The 16,434-nt window shown below is 38.9% G+C and overlaps 1 protein-coding gene across 4 annotated transcripts in view; it reads left to right on the top strand.

The window, feature by feature from the left end:
* Positions 1-1,702: 1,702 nt before the first annotated feature.
* Positions 1,703-16,434, top strand: part of usp25 (ubiquitin specific peptidase 25) — a 114,527-nt gene continuing 99,795 nt past the window's right edge. For 3 of the 4 annotated variants that reach the window (XM_088088806.1, XM_088088807.1, XM_088088805.1), the window contains exon 1: positions 1,703-1,935. In XM_088088806.1, the coding sequence (XP_087944932.1) occupies positions 1,894-1,935 (42 nt within the window). In that variant the 5' untranslated portion in view covers positions 1,703-1,893. The remainder of the gene's footprint in view (positions 1,936-16,434) is intronic. The other variant, XM_088088808.1, reaches the window with a different exon arrangement.

The raw sequence follows: 16,434 nt of genomic DNA, 5'->3' as shown, positions 1-16,434 counted from the left end.
GACCCTCACATCACCCATGTAAAAAACTTCCAAAAAAGAACTCCTGTAATGGGGAAAAAAAAAGGAAGAAACCTCAGGAAGAGTGGCAGAGGATGATGAGGCATCCCTCTTCCGGGACGGACAGACGTGCAATAGATGTCGTAAATAACAAATGAAATACAATTGTGGCAAAAAGGAAAGAGAAAGAGAGAGGGGAGGAGAGGGGGAGAGAAGTGCGCCTCAGGTTCCCCCAGGAGGAGCTGGTAGATGTTGCTGGGGAGAGGCACATCAATGTATCAGTGTCATGTAATACATGGTCATGTATTGATCTAGTTTTTTAATATCCTTCAAACATTTTAGAACATTTTCAAAACCTTTTTACAGTTCAATTGACTAAAATTTGATTTTTTATTTATCTGAGATGTAGGCAAGGCTACAATGTGGATTGTATTTCTCTCTTTCTTTTAGATTAATAGTACTTAATAGTAGGCTTATTGCATAATTTGTGGCTATGGCCTCTGAACACAAACCTCAAAGAATAAGATAATGTCAGATGATAAAATAAAAAGCTACACAGCTACTAAATAGGAAAAACTTTACAAGTATAATTGCTTTTGTATTATTCTCATTCAAGGAGCTCAGTTTACTCTACATGTAGCATTTTGCTGAGATAATTCTCAGGTTTATATTTGTTTTTATTTGTGGTGTCAATGGTGACACTTGCCATAGACGATATAGGCGGCCATCTAGGGAGGCATCCCGATGGGAGATGCCAAAATTGTGCCCAGAAAAAATGTTGTCATCAGTTTGAACACTCTGCAATGCACGATTCAAGTGGACATGAGAGGATCTTTTTCTGTCTGCTTACAGTACATTGCATTGAGTTTGACTGATTTACATAATGATCCGTTCAAGTAAAATGGTTATAATGTAAAATATATAGTAAAAAGGCATTATGCTTATTATTTATTTATTATTTTTTACAAAAAATATGTTTTTTTCTGTAAAAAATGATTATTTCAAGGGTTGTTTCATGAATGTGTATCACTGAATTTGTGCTTGTTCATTGGTACTGCATTGCAGGGCTTAATGACTTAAACATAGTTTTGTTTTTTTGTAGTGTAGATATCTGTGTTTCCTTGGCACAAAAGAAGAGTTAAAAAAAAACTAACAAAAAAAACCAAAAAAACAACACAAACAACAATATCATAACATCCGTATCAGCTATCACCTAAAATATTATATAAATCCTTGGTATCAGTATTGGCCCAGAATTTCAAAATTGCAAAATTGCATATCCAGTTTAATTAGAAAGTGAATTTGTACTTCGTTTTGTTATGTTTCATATGCACAAATTGTTTTATTGTTAATTCTTCTGATTCAGTTAGTTTGGAATATATTTGCAGTTTTTATTTGGATCATTTAGTGGTTATTTATTGATTTATCTAATCATTGTAACACATGTACAACATGTTACTAGTGCAGACTTCTACTACTAGGCCTCCTACTGCTATGTTGTTATGTTTGCATTTTTTTTCACACTGTGCGGTGTGGTCATAAAGATCAAACAATACCTGTTCACAACACAGCGCAAACCCAGGTAGGATGTGGTAAATAATAAAACAACAAATACCAGGCCAAGGCCAACATTTATTTGTTTATTTCTTATTTATAAAACAATCTGACTATGACGTAAGTGCATTTCAGACAGACGTGAGTAATCAATCCCAGAACTCAGGCAAGGCAGAGCAATGTTTTCATGCCTGCGTTCGTAACTCTGTCATGGCGCCCGGAATGTTGCTCACTAAGGAGGGGACTTCGTACCATCGTGTTTGAATTCGCTTTAATGAGAAGTGTCCTGTGCGTTTTCATACTCCCGGTTTGAACTGAGTCAAATTAATCTGTGAACCCGCCATGACCGTGGAGCAGAATGTCCTCCAGCAGCATTCTCAGAAGGTAACGTAAAGCTTAGAAAAGCTAACTTGGTGGCTAGCTAACTTTAGCCTAACTGTGTAGCTATTAGGTTTTAGGCTTCAAAGTATCCACAGAGTCGGTTAGCCACCCTCCTGCTTTGTTAGGTTAACGTTGTGCTGTTCTTTTATTTGGGGAACGTTCTGATTCTACCGAACACTTTGAAAATTTGAAGTACATTTCATTCAAGCCAAGTTAGGCCTGACGCTATTTAGCGTTATCCAATATTTTGCTGCTAGCGAACGTTAGTTACCGGTACAATAGCTGTCGATAAAGTGAAGTCAAACCATAGCGTTTTGTCTCAGTTGTCAGCTGTGTTTGCAATTTCGTGTAGATAATGTGTATTCATATAACTTCTATGCTATAACGTCTATTGTAACATTAGCGTCCCGGGCTAACTGTGTAGTCAACTGAAATAAACAGGGCCAGGTGACAAAGATCTAATGCTATGTTGCTGGTGTTAAGTTGGTACTATTCAACGGTAGGGAGTAAATCTTTATTTTTCGTGAGGCACTAAGTTGAAAAGATTTCAACCAGTGATGTGTAGTTTGGGGAAGTGTATCCTTCGTGTTTCTGTGTGCAAATACTTCCTAGGTTACTCATCCCATATCTGATAGCTTTGTTTACAACGCGGCGGAGGGAGAAAAACAGCCGCGATCCTGGCGGGGATTGAGTACCCAGATACCAAGCCAAGTGTGTGATAGATCATAACTGAGTAGGCAGATTATTATATTTTCTCGTGCTCTCAGTTTACCAGAATGCATTCACAGGCGATTCGTCGCTCAGGCTTCTAGTTCTGGGATTTACTCTATGACTAGCATTGGTGCACAGTTCTGCATAGTTATGCAACCTCTTGGCTAATGCTGCTGAAACCTAAGTTTGGTTATACGTTTACTGTGCTAGCCCAAACACTAAGAAAAAAAATGTTTGCATGAGTCACTGTAATATTTTTTTTTGTATTACACTGCATTAAATTCAGACCCCTTGTTATGTTGCAGAGATTCACTGTCATTTGTTTACATGATGTTAGAGATGCGCAAGACTTTGCCTGGAAGTCAAACAGCATAAATTCATAAAAGAAAGTCAGGAAAAGCAAAAGAAGAATAATAAGGGAAGGAAAAAAAAACAAGACAAAGGTTAAAAGTAAACTGTAGAGAATTTAGGAAATGTACAGCACCAGAAAAGTATCTATGCTTTCACTATTTGGCATTCAAGTCCTTTAGTGCTTGGTAACTTGTTTCTTATGTGAAGTAATAGGTAAACCAGAAAAAGGTCCAATAGTCACTAGCTGAAAGGGGGCATATCGCCACCTACCGTGGTGGAGTCAGACATACGACCATCAATACATGGATTCTCCCCCAGTGCTTGTATACTGGGACAAAGGCCATAACCATAGCTCCACTTAACTGTGCGTGTAAACATACTAAGTGTTAAAACAAGGCTAACATAAGTCACTTACCTAAAAAACATAAGCTAGTAGTGTGTATTGAATATCTGATGACTTACTGACAGTCAGAAGTTTTAGCATAGGTTAAAATAAATTCTTAACCTTAGGGCTGGGCGATAAAACGATAATGATATCCATCATGAAATAACTTTTCCTCGATTGAAATATGAGACCTAGTCGATAGAACACATTCCAGCCATATTTTGACAGACAACACGATTAGCCAATGATATTAAGAAATGCGTGGCAGCAAACCAAATTCAGTGAACGACTTTGACTTTAGAGTACAGCTGAGTGTTTGACAACTGAGTCATATGTGCTTCCACAGCTTTTCATTATCGCGAATCAAACAGCTGATGTACTGAGAGCAGCATAGTGAGACAGTAGAAAAGGGCGGAGCTTCTTCTCACAGTACCAAAGTGTCTGAAACAGTCAAATTTGCAGAGGTGGAAAGTGCCTTCTTTAGACTTCTACAGATTACTTTGTGTTAGTTTCAGGTTCAATCAGACTTTGGATGAATTATTTATTAACACCAGGACGCATCGCTCCGTGTCTCATCTAGCCACTCATACTGAGCTTTCATTATTATTACCAGGGACAGATGTAATGTTTTGGGGGCCTGGGGCCACACCTTCAACCTTTCTCTAACTGGGAATGTTGGCAAGCCTTTGGCAGCTATAGGAGAAGTAGGCCCACTCTTCTCGAGTAAAATGATTAATAGCACAGACGTTTCACAGAAGTTCAAGTCCTGCAGTCAGGAGAGGTTGGCCTATTATCAGCACAGTGTGCTTAAATTTATCTGAAGTTTGTTTAAGATGGAGCTTTTCATTTTTATATAATGCTGGAAAGTTTAATAAATAATAATAAATCATATGTTTATTACACTCCAACACACTATGGTCAAATGGAACTGTGTCAGTGAACTACGAGGGCAAAAAAACCCCCACAAAAAAAGCAAAAAGCAAAAATAATCGTTCATTAATCGCAATCAAAGTTAATTGATTGACAATTAATTGTGATATTGATTTTAGGTATGAGGTTCAAACCCTGACAGAAAATAAATATTTAAACCAAAATTAACCTTATGATATCGTCATATATCATAGGACTAAAAGGGAACTTTTAAGCTTGACAGAAATAGTGATTTGATGTATATTGTGACATATATTGACATCCACTGATATGAAAAAAAAATTGTGTTAAGACTTTTTTCCACATCGCCCAGCCCTACTTAACTTTATGTTGATCAATAGTCAATCTTAAAAATAGCAGTGTCACAGGAGGCCTATTACAGAGTGTGACCTTTTTTAGTGACCCACCATCAACAATAACGGCAGTAAATAAAATAGTCTTAATACATTTCGAGGAATTTATTTAGTATTATTAGTTTTTATACTGTTATAATAGTTTTTAGTAGTCCACATACAAAGCTGTTCAGGTCTGATGTGTTTAGACAGTGCAAAAGTTTGTGGTGGAATTGAGTTATAGTCATTACAGTTGGGCCCCATCATTAAGAGTGCTTCATGAGGGCAGGGTGTGGTGCAGGTTGTCATGTAGTGCCCTGTAGAGAGGGAGATGAGGTCACACTGAAGGACCTCTAATCCTCTCTGTGCAATATGTTTTTGTTTTCAACTCCTTCACATGCTCACACAAAGCAGCTGTTAGAACCTGATAGTAGATTCAATGGGAATATCCCTGCCTGTAACCTGCTGTAAAGCCCCAACGTTTCTTCCTGTGCCAACCCAGAATTGTGTCTTATTCACAAGCTGCCTCTCAATGGCTGATGGCCAGTGTGACAAACATGCAGACATGTCACATGGGAATGAGAAGTGTGTGTTTGTGTGTGTGTGTGTGCATGTGCTTTATGTGTGTGAGAGATAGAGAGCGAGAGAGAGAGAGAGAGAGAGAGTCACTGTTCTTGTGGTTGACCTGACCCAGATCTGTCACCGGTTTAAGTGCCCTGGTCAGTGGCTCTGCCCTCTTCCACGTACACAAATTGGCATCTATCAATCTGTCACCCTGTTTAGACTTGGCATCAACATGCGTCTCTGGTTTTCTGATCACAACTGAACAGTGCTAAATACAGGTCTAAACGCCACCAAGATGTATTTCTGATCAGATCGCTCAAACCACTTGCCGAGGTGGTCTGGGATGCATTTGCCACATATGTTTTGTAGTATGAATGCAAATGCCATCCTGATGCACCTCTGATATGGACAAAGTCATCGGTGCAGGGCATGGTCGTTGTTTTGTTTACAGTATGATAATGCTATTTAACTTTCACATTGTGTGTTGAGTTAGAAGGTAGAAGGTTGATTTATTAATCAATAATTTAATGAAATAAAAATTTGTCCTTGATCCTGCTATATCTTTGGAGTTGAAGGATGAGTTGATTAAAATCACCAGCTACTATGAAAAATTCCAACCGGTTGCTTTGGCATGTTGCTGCTGCATTTGATAATTTCACACCTATCGTTATTGTAATATGACATGTGTCTGTTTGCATTATTGCTGTGCGTCTCTCCCCCTCTCTCACCCTTTCCTCCCCTCTCTCTTTCTCTTTCCTTTTTGCCATGATTGAGTTTTTTCTTGGGTGATGTGAGGGTCTGAGGGCAGAGGGATGTCATACACTGTAAAGCCCTCTGAGGCAAACCATGTTTTGTGATGATGGGCTCTATAAATAAAATTGACTTGACTTGACTTGACTTAGGCCAGATGAGATATTTAATCTCTCTAGTGTGTTCTGGGTCTATCCCTATCCCTTCAGGAAGCACCCAGGAGGCACACTAATGAGATGCCTAAACCACCCCATCTTTGTTGTCAGGAAGCAGCGGCTCTACTCTACTCTGGATGTCTGAGCTTCTCACCCACTTGATGAGCATCTCATCCACTTAACTCCCCTGCGACGGACATTAGCCAGCAGAAGTTTTGGTAGAGGAACTGCTCTCAGCCTAAGTTGGGTCAGTCTCGCCCTGTTGCAGATTATCCTCCCTCTCTTTGTCCGGTGCTTTCGGTTTCATTTCTACTCTCTGGTCTGACTTGCCGGGATATTACATTGGTGGGGAACTTCTCAAGGTCTGCTGCATTCAGTCCAAACTCTACACAATTTTTCCTGATGTTGATAAGCACTTCTCTATTGTAGAAAAATTGTGCTTCAGCAGAAGGGGCCATGAAGTCAAAAAAATAGAAAAATTGTTGGACAAAGTTGGACAAAGTGTTGCGTGACTGTCCCTGCGTGTTTTGGTCTATGGGAGGAGACTAGAGCCCGACCGATATGGGATTTTTGAGACCGATACCAATACCGATTTTATAGTAGAAAAATTCACAGATTACTGATATGGCGACCGATAAAGTGAATTGTCGTGCTGGAATGAAAATGGATCATTTCTATGTGGATTGTGCACTGATTTTGCACCGATTACTGTGCAAAAGTTTTCAGAAGGCTGCTTTCTTAAACAAACAACTTTTATTCAACAATTGTACTTGTGTAATACATGTGTAATACTTATTGAACATTACATAAAAAAAGAACAAATAAAAAATAAATGTAAACATCTGTACTGTTCAGCGTCAGTCTTCGCTTACCATTCAAATAAAGAATATAAATTAAAAAAATACATCTCAGTACTATATGTTCTTTGCTGACCATTTAAATAAAGAATAAATACAATAAAATAAATAGCTAAATAAACACCAGTACTTTTCAGTATCAGTCAGTTGCTGACTATTTTAATACAGTCAGTCAAGTAGGGCCAGGTTGTAAAACAAGAAGCATATCTTCATAGCCTTTACACCTGCCAGGGAACCCCTCTTGTCCTCATAAATGCTCCCTATTGTGCTAAAAAGCCTCTCACTGGCCACAGAGAAGGGTGGAGGAGCATTCTGTTTGAGTTATAGTGGAACCATAGAGTGGAACATTACCCCAAATGTCAGGAAGCGCCACAGCTACAGAACAGTCCCTAACGGCTTTGTTGTGATCTCTGCATATTTACATATTGTTCTGCATTTTTGGAGCTGGAAGGAATCAAACATCAGATATTGGTTTATTCTTTCAACATAACTGAGCCGGAAACTCACTACACCTCAACTCAAACCACGAGCAGTGTCTCCTCTCGTCCTGTCACTCTGTCACACACACACCTGGCGCAAAGAGAGGGGAGACACTGGGCTGATGCCAGCTTACAGCAGTGTTCCGCGGTTACTGAGAGCAGCAAGCATGGGAATAAATGACAATATATTTCCTCATTGTTCCCTGATGATCTAAATAAGTCGCTAAATATGTCTCGTTGCTTTTTAAATATAATGTCGCCAAGAGGGTCTGAAAAGCCGCTAAATATCAATAAAGTCGGCACATTAGTAGTCCTCTCCTCCTGTCACCCTGGGACCTTGGATCATCAATTTGTTTGCAGAATGAATGGGCTCATATTTAACAGTATGTTTTTCAACGTGGCTTACCGTGAAAACATCCTGTGACATCATCTGCTTTGCTGTGACGCTAGCTCAGCTACATGTGGTTCAGAGTGCTAAGAGTTGTGTAAACAATGGAGTCGGAGCGCACTCTGCTGGACAGACTATATAAATGAAACCTTTTCTAGACAACCCAAGCATCGTTACCTGCATTATTTGGTCTTTAAAAAAAAAGATTTCTCATCCACATATATCGGAAAAAATATACGCCGATGTCGAAATGCTCCGATATGTCCGAGAAAGGCTAATATTGGCAAACTGAGAAATCAGTCGGGAGACATGTTGCTCCTGCTGACAGCGGCATCGTCAGCCATACTGACCCAACTGATAACGTGAGTAGCAAGCAGCTACAGAGCAGCTAGCAAAGGTGTTAATGTAATAACAGTTTGTGGGGGAGTAATGAAATCTGAACACAAGTAGTCCGCTGGAGAGGCATGAAAGGGACATGTATGAACAGTGATTTATCTTGGTTGTCCACTTGTTTTTGGATCACCGAAATGCATGCTATTACCAGGTCTAAACAGGGTCCCAGACAGTGACCAATACACACTATCTTCATGTTTATTTGTCTCAAGTGGTTGAAATATGGTGAAATGCAAAGCCTTTATAAGTGCATGAGTAACAATTTTCTGAATGCCGAGGCCTAAGTAATAAAGCTCTTTAGGATCTCCACACTGCAAACACAGGCAGACATAGTATTAAGTATTCTGACAGATATTGATCAAAAGTGTTTGTTGACCTCGAAGAAACCTGAATGTGAGGCGTTGTGATAGTTTTTTTCATCATTTTATTTAGAATAGGTATTTCTTGTAAATAAGCACTGATTGTAAAGCTTCCATAGTAATATTTGTCCTTGTACATTATGACATATCAAAGAAGTCTGAGTATGAAGTTGATAGAAAATAGTGTCATATTGCAGTTTACTAGTCTAGTACTGTGACCTTACATGCCACAGAAGTATTAAGCTCACTGCTGTGCTGAGTTGGGTGCCCTTGTCTTGTCATTAGCATGGACAGAGAAACTGGGTTTTTGTGCGTTATGCCTTTGCCGGCAGCGTGTGATACCCATGCACATCATAAAATCCCAATATTACTTTATGTTTTCAAAATAACTTAATATTTTCCCCCCAAAATAAGTGTTTCTTTCAACTGGCTAAAGTTTTCTTCTTGGCTTTTGGCTGCAGGTGAACTTTCCACATCCAGGCGATCCTCCTCCATGGTGCGCTGTGCTTCAGGCTGCTGCTTCTGGTGAATTTCGATCAGCTATAATAATAATGATAACAATAATAATGATAAAAAAATAATAAGAAGAACTTTTATACTACAATGTATGTAGCACACTTTTAAATACATCAAAATCAAAATCAAAAGCAAACATAACAGAGAGACAATTACTAGTAACCAAAGAGCTGTTTGGAACTATGTAGGGCTGATAATGCAGTTTCACTTATTCAGAATGGTGGCATTATACTAATTATAAAGAAATACTGATTAAAAAAAGAAATGGTACACATGGCAGATAGGCAAAGTAGTGTAGAAAGAATTAACTTATCTTTGGCAAGATGAAGTCTATGGCCAAAACAGTGGAATCTTTGGCAGTTATAAAGCTGCTCCGCCTTGATGATGTTACTGGCGTTGTAGGGCTGGGGCAATGCGTCAACGTAATCAACGTAATCGATTGTGTGAATACGTCGATTCATGTAACGTGTGTCGAGGCGTTGCACCATTTCAAGCAGTGTGCATAATGAGAGCGTGAGCAGCGCCGGGCGTGTTGTGTGTTGTTTCGGCGCTCGTGTATCAAGTTAGAGCGTGCACACTGTTTGCCCAAGCAGCACTTGTCAGGCGCATCTCAGCTGCATGTCAGCTGCAGCACATCTAGAGAAACAGTGGCTCGCCATTTTTTTTACGTGTGATTCTCGCGTTCGTTTACTCTATACCACTTTACACCATAGTTTGTCTCTCTCTCTCACATGAGGAAATACAGAAATACAAAAATGTTTGTTTTACCTTAACTTCCTTGCTTCCCTTTTAAAACAAAAGCTATCTGACTGTGTCTCTGTGGACAGAATATCATCAGTTGCTGATACAATGCATTATATTGCATTTTCAAACATTTACAAGATGGGGTTGTCAGCTGTGCAGGAGCTTGCACAGCTTCATAAATCAGTGGACGTTGGTTGAGTACACATCGGCAGGTCCGCTGATACTTCTTCTTACAAAATGTTTTGTCCCTGCACTGCATTTTTATTACGACTCCAATTCCAAAAAAGTTAGGTGCTGTGTAAAACATAAATAGAAATAGAATTAAATTATTTGCAAATCTTTTTTTAAAATCAAATCCAGCACAACGACAAGATATTTAACGTTCAACCTTTATTTATTTATTTATTTTAGTGTAAATATACACTCATTCTGAATTTGATGTCTGCAACATGCTGCCAAAAGTTTGGGAAAGGGGCAACTCAAGGCTGGCAAAGTTTATGGAACAATCAAAAAACACCTGTTTGGAACACTCCACAGGTACACAGGTTGGCCTTGGTAAAGCAGCAGGCCTTCTTTTTTCCTTCTCAGCTTTGATCTTTAGGTGGATGCTGTTGAGCCAGATGCAGTCAAATTAGGGCTGGGCGATATGGCCAAAAGTAAAATCTTTTTTTTTTTTTTTTTGACATCAGACCCGATTTACAAACAAAAACAAGTTTTGCTTTTGATTTTAGCAATAAAAATTAAAGGCAAACTGAATTTCCCTTCTGTTAACCCTCTGAGACTGGCGTAGTCGCCAGCGATTAAAATTTGTTCCACTTATGTAAGTTGTCATAATTCTGAGACTGTTTGTAGGATCGCCTTACTGTTTTTGCCAGTGAAAGCTGCCCTCTGTGCCGTGCAGATGGATGACTCTGATGCATTGTAGCTCTTTTAGAAGCCTCTCTATCAAGTCCTGGAATTCGGGTGTTGTTACGGGACCTTGTTCAATAAATCCATAATGATGGATCCGATATTGGGTGCTTCCGTCCATATTTTCATATTTCGATGATAAAAGTACATTAGCATCGATGCTAAACGCCATATTGGTTTCCCATACTTCCTTTGGAGAGGTCAAAGGTTTGTTTTGGTGTTATCCACCAATCGGAGGACGATCCAACGCTCTGTATCTGCTCACGTTGCCACACGTCATCTGAAGCAAACTGCACTGTGACTGGTCTAATCCTACTGTGTCTATTGCTCTGTGTTATTGGTAGCATCTCATGCATTAGGATAAACTCTGGTCACTGCACATCACACATCACTGCAGCCTAAATATTCTTATAGCCCAGGTTGTCCTGAGCTATCAGAAAAAAGATGTAATAGATTGATGTATATAGATTGATTGTGCATTGAGGGACTGAGGTTTTAATTGCATTTTTACACAAAAAGTCCAGGTGAACCAAAAGTAGGTAAAAACAGCCTAGGACTCAGGGGTTTAATATAGCAAACTGAATTTCCCTTTTGGGGTTAAAGTGCAAGCTGCAAACTCGTTTTTAACACTGAAGGCTGCAGTAATTTAACAAAACATATTTACACAAATTCATTTGTATCCTATGTTTGCCTATATGCAGTGCAACTGTAACAGCCTTCAGTGTTTCTACATCACCTGCACTCATCTATATTAGGTACACTGAGGGTTTAGAGAACAGCATAACTTCTTCTACAGCTGCCAACAGTCCACCATCACTCCAAGTTAGAGAATTGGTGAAATGAAAGCAAGGCAGTTGGGTTGGGACATCAGGCCCCCAAATCATTAAATTCCGCCCCTGATAACAAAGAGAGCAGCTGGATGAGAGGTCTGCCACGGCACTGCTTTCAGTCTGCTCTGATGGATCAATCAACTGTGTGATCAGCCAGGTACGATGTTTATTTTTGTTATGCCCACTTTTTGTCAGTCTTTGAAAATAGTAAAATTTATCTCTTGGGCTCAGTTATTTTGGTTTTTTTGGTTCAGACAGGAATGTGTGGCACAAGCTGTGCTCTAGTATCCAAATGACACAGCAACTCATTAAACCCACTTGTTCGCCTTTACAGCTTTACAGTCGCACTAGAACATGTAGATTTCTCTGTTTAGAATATTTTTAGATCGCGTTTTAACATGTTTTTACAGTGTTTGTAGTTGTGATGTTTAAATTGTGCGACCGTTATGTAGTTCGTGTATAGCCTAAGAATAGCTTTTTGCTTCTGGCGATTTCATTTCTGCTTCAAAACACACAAAAGTGGTGTTCATATGTGAAGATTAGAATGCTGAACAAAACATCTAAGTCGCATAAACTTTGTTTTTCAAAAAGTTTATTTTTTGCGATAATGCAAATCCCATTCAAAAATCCCATAAGGTTTTTCATGAGGGAACCATGGGGAGGGAACCAGTGCGATGCCAACTTCCTGGTTGGCCTACAAAAATACGTCATCTGTTCACCACTCTATTCAGGCACGTTTCATAAAAACAAAACAATAACTATTTTTGACATGAAAAGAAATAGAATACATAGAGACATTAGAAAACCAACATGTAAAAATAAGATAAAATCACAGTAGAATACATAGAATACATTTTCACATTTATAAAAACCATTTGATAATACTCGTAAAAGTAAGATAAAAACAAGGATAAAAATAGAATAAACAGAATGTATAACATGAACTGGAAAAGAAAACCCATTGAGATAATGCTGACATAAAGCTACAAATAGTGTAGAAAATGCATAGAATTAAGGAAAATATGTTTTAAAGAGGAGCTGCATTGCACATGTGCAAAGCAAAATGCAAAACATTTAAGTCAGAGCTATTTAAAGGCTAAAGTTAAGAATTACGTTTTTAGTTTTCTTTTAAAAATATTCAGTGAGGTGGCTTCTCTGATATCTAAAGGCAGTGTGTTCCAGAGCTTTGGGGCATAACTGACAAATGCTTCATCCCCAATTTTCTTTTGGGCGTTTTTGGGAACCTTCAATAAACCAGCTGCAGATGATTACAGTGTTGGTGAAGGCAAGTAAGGAGTAAGCAATGTAATTTAGTCCTAGCCCCTTAAGGGCTTTGTATGTAAGGAGAGGGACCTTGAAAAAGAATTAGACTATAGGACACTGCCATGTATCATGTATTTAAGTGTTAAATCAATGTTCAGTTTAAGACTATTAAATTCAAATCAAGCAAGAATGTATCAGCCGACAATGTTGGGGCAATATAATACCTGTGCAGCACAAAAAGCTTCTCCAATGGAGACCGGGAGGTGGTTGCTGAACAAACAAACAAAGAACAGGCTTATTTTCATCACTAAAAAAACAAAATAGTAGCATATTAACAGAGGCAGAGATTTAGATCAGCTAATTTCAGCTATTTTGTGCTTAGATTCTCCTCCTCCTGCACACTCTCCACTCCATCATTCTCATGCCTTTACTCTGACCGCATTGCGACACCACCATCCTTTCCATGATCGTCCACTGTCGACTGCAGAGACAGTATATATTTGTGCATGATTGACATGATATCACTTACTCAGAATCTATCAGCTGTCTTGGTCTGGTCCCAGACACTTGCACTGTCATCCATCTTTAAAGCGTACTTTTTTCACTTCAAGAAAGTTGATGTTCTCGCTCTGTAAAACAAAAATATTCTTTACATATACAGTTCAGTCAGAGAAATAGAATGACTTCATGTACTGTCCATTAATTTCTTCATAGCCAAGTTCAACTCAGTTATTTACCTGGTACCACTTGGATAGGTTTGCCTAAACTTGCTTTTTGAGGTTGGATACAGTACTGTGTCTCCCTCAACAACAGGAAAATACTTCTTAAGCTTTTTGAGAATTGGCAGGATCTGACCACATGTGGGGTTCTTCTCAATAGAAACGTAAAGTGTGGAAGTGTAAAGAACTCTCATCAGGTTGATGAGGTCCTCTGGCTTCCTGAAATCTTCATCAGTCAGCCGGGCAAGTCTATGTTAGAATAAATCAAATTCCACATAAGTCCACATATTGTATTTTCTTCTCCGAAAAACAAAACAAAAAAAAAACAGTGCAAGGAAGGAAGTTAAGCTGTTCAATACAGCAAACCAATGTGTAAACTTTTTTTTTACTGTGCACAGTCGACATTTGTATTTGTTCACATACAGCACTTATCTTCAATTTGCATTTTATATGATACATATTAATCATTATTATTTTTGCTTGCACTGTTTTTACTTTTTATCATCTACAATTAGATTAGAATTAGACCCTTACAAGTTTATCTCCACTGCTGTTGTGTGTTTTATTCTAGTGTATATTATACGTAAGTTGTTTGAGCTGCATACCTAGATTTTCCTCAGGATAAAAAAAAAAAAAAGTCTCTACCTGTCCCTCGCCATATTCTTTCTCAGCTGTTGGTCCAAGCTGGCTACTTGAATTGCAGGGCACTGTAACTCTGGGAATCTCTAGAGCATCATTAAGTAGCGAGAATTCCAGCAAGTTCTCACACCAAGAGTGAGTGAGTGTTGAGGCAGCTCTGACACAAACAGGGAAATCACATATACATAGTGAAATGTATAATAAAAATATATGACATACAGCTTTTATATAATTTAGTTACATTAAGACATCCGATTTATGTAATGTTGCACTATTTTACAAAATTATCAGCAGAACGTACTTTACCAAAAAAGCTCAGCTTACCTAAATGTTGGTGCTTCTTCATTGGAGAAGGGATGCAGCCTCTTCATGACATGTGCAGTAACTTTTTTTTGTGGCAGTCCACTTTCTCTGCTAGCATTTTGCCCTGGTTTGCTACTAAGGTGAATGTAGTGTCACGTAGAGTCACCGGCTTAGCATTAGAAGCGGTAGGCCTGCTATTAGTGTTTGCAATTTACGGACATTCATCTATGAGAAGAAACAAGCAGACATTACAGTAATGTTGTTGCGTTTACCACAATTTTAGCAATGAGGAGAATAATTAGATTTCACTTACCTGATTTTGATGAGGCATTGTTAGCTCAAGGTTGACTGAAAAGGACGAGGCAGGAGAGGGAGACCAGCGTAGCACCATGAACATGGTACACTCTTAATTTGTAGTCCATACAGGCGTAGGTGTTTTCTCATATTTGTAGTGCAACACTACAAATAGTAGTGTTACTACTATTTGTAGTGTCTTTTTCCATGTTAAAGTAACGCCACACTTTTGAGCGCTTCCTACTGTGCTGTGTAGTTGTGAAGTATCCTTTAAAATCAATGTCTCAAAAATATAGAAGGAGGGTAGCCTTTACAGTCAAATCAATTTATGTCTATAATATTTGTTAAAGTATTAGTTATTTAACTATTTCTCATCAGCTGAGAAATTGGGATTTTTAAATTGTTTTTAAGAGCGTTTTTCTGGGGCTTTTATTGCCTTTAATGGACAAGACAGTTTAAGTGTGAAAGGAGGAGAGAAATAGGGGTCGACATGCAGCAAAGGGTCGAGGCTAGAAACGAAACTTCTGTGGTGAGGATGCAACCTCTGTATATGAGGTGCCGCTCTATCCACGGAGCCACCAGGCACCCAGAATCCAATTTTTTAAATGATTTCTTGGGAATCCTTTGTAATTTTTGAAATAGTTCCAAGTTGCAACCAGCTCTCGATGCCCAACCCTAATAATGAGGACACTTAAATTTAACAGACTGTTTTTGAACACTGGACACAGGTTATTGTACTGAGTAATTGTTCTAGTTTTTTAACTTTACAAACTATTAAGTGTCGCAACCACTGTCAAGCTGTTGGAGGCACAATGGGCACTTGCACGGTGTCTCCCTATCACTCAGCTGATGATAAACTGTTGGGGGTTGGGTTTCTGGGCTCTCCTTCACCTGGGGGTGAAGCCATGTTGCTCCCCAACCTGACTCTTTGGGGCGCACCGGTGTCTCTCACTGTCCCCCCGACCCCTGCCCTCGCCAGCTGAAGCTCTGATTATTTGTTGTTAATCAATGCTGAAGTCCCCACTATGAACTTTGATACTTTTATGTGTCTTAAAAATGTTAATTGCTAATAAATTTTGGGACAATCCCAAAATATGTGGAAATGGTTTGCTTCCACTGAACCGCATGGCTAAATGAGACTATAGAGCATCATCACATTGAGCCGCACAGCACACAGCTGTACAGCCTTGCAGCAGTGGTGAAATGACCATAGTATAGTTTGTTTACAGCCTAACAATAGCATTTTACTTTTTGTCAGCCACAAAGAAACTTCATCCCTGGGACACTCTATATCTAGGGAGTGAGTCCTCTTTTTGCGGAAACTGCCATGTTGAACCATCATGTTACTACAGTAGCCCATAGAGAAATAGAGAAAACGAAACACTAGCTCTAGATGGGGCCATTTGCGTTTTTGCATCGGCCATTATAGTAAGCAGCCCATCTACTTTGAGCAGCTTCAGTGTTACACTGATATGTAAGGTGAAACACTTTTATTAAGTGGTTTCTGGTGGTTTAAACCACCGTGTCAATTTGGTTTGGCGAGACCTCTGCGGATGATTTGTCATACAGTAAAAATCCTCCTGAACATCTGGATCTTAAGATAAAAAAACTTTGACCACACATTAGCACGT

The sequence above is a fragment of the Plectropomus leopardus genome, chromosome 15 (assembly GCF_026936395.1).
Source record: "Plectropomus leopardus strain MGB_pleo_1.0 chromosome 15, ASM2693639v1, whole genome shotgun sequence".
In the NCBI taxonomy this organism is placed as follows: Eukaryota; Metazoa; Chordata; class Actinopteri; order Perciformes; family Serranidae; genus Plectropomus; species Plectropomus leopardus.
The sequence above is the reverse complement of the archived record's forward strand: the minus strand, read 5'-3'. Positions and strand labels throughout refer to the sequence as shown.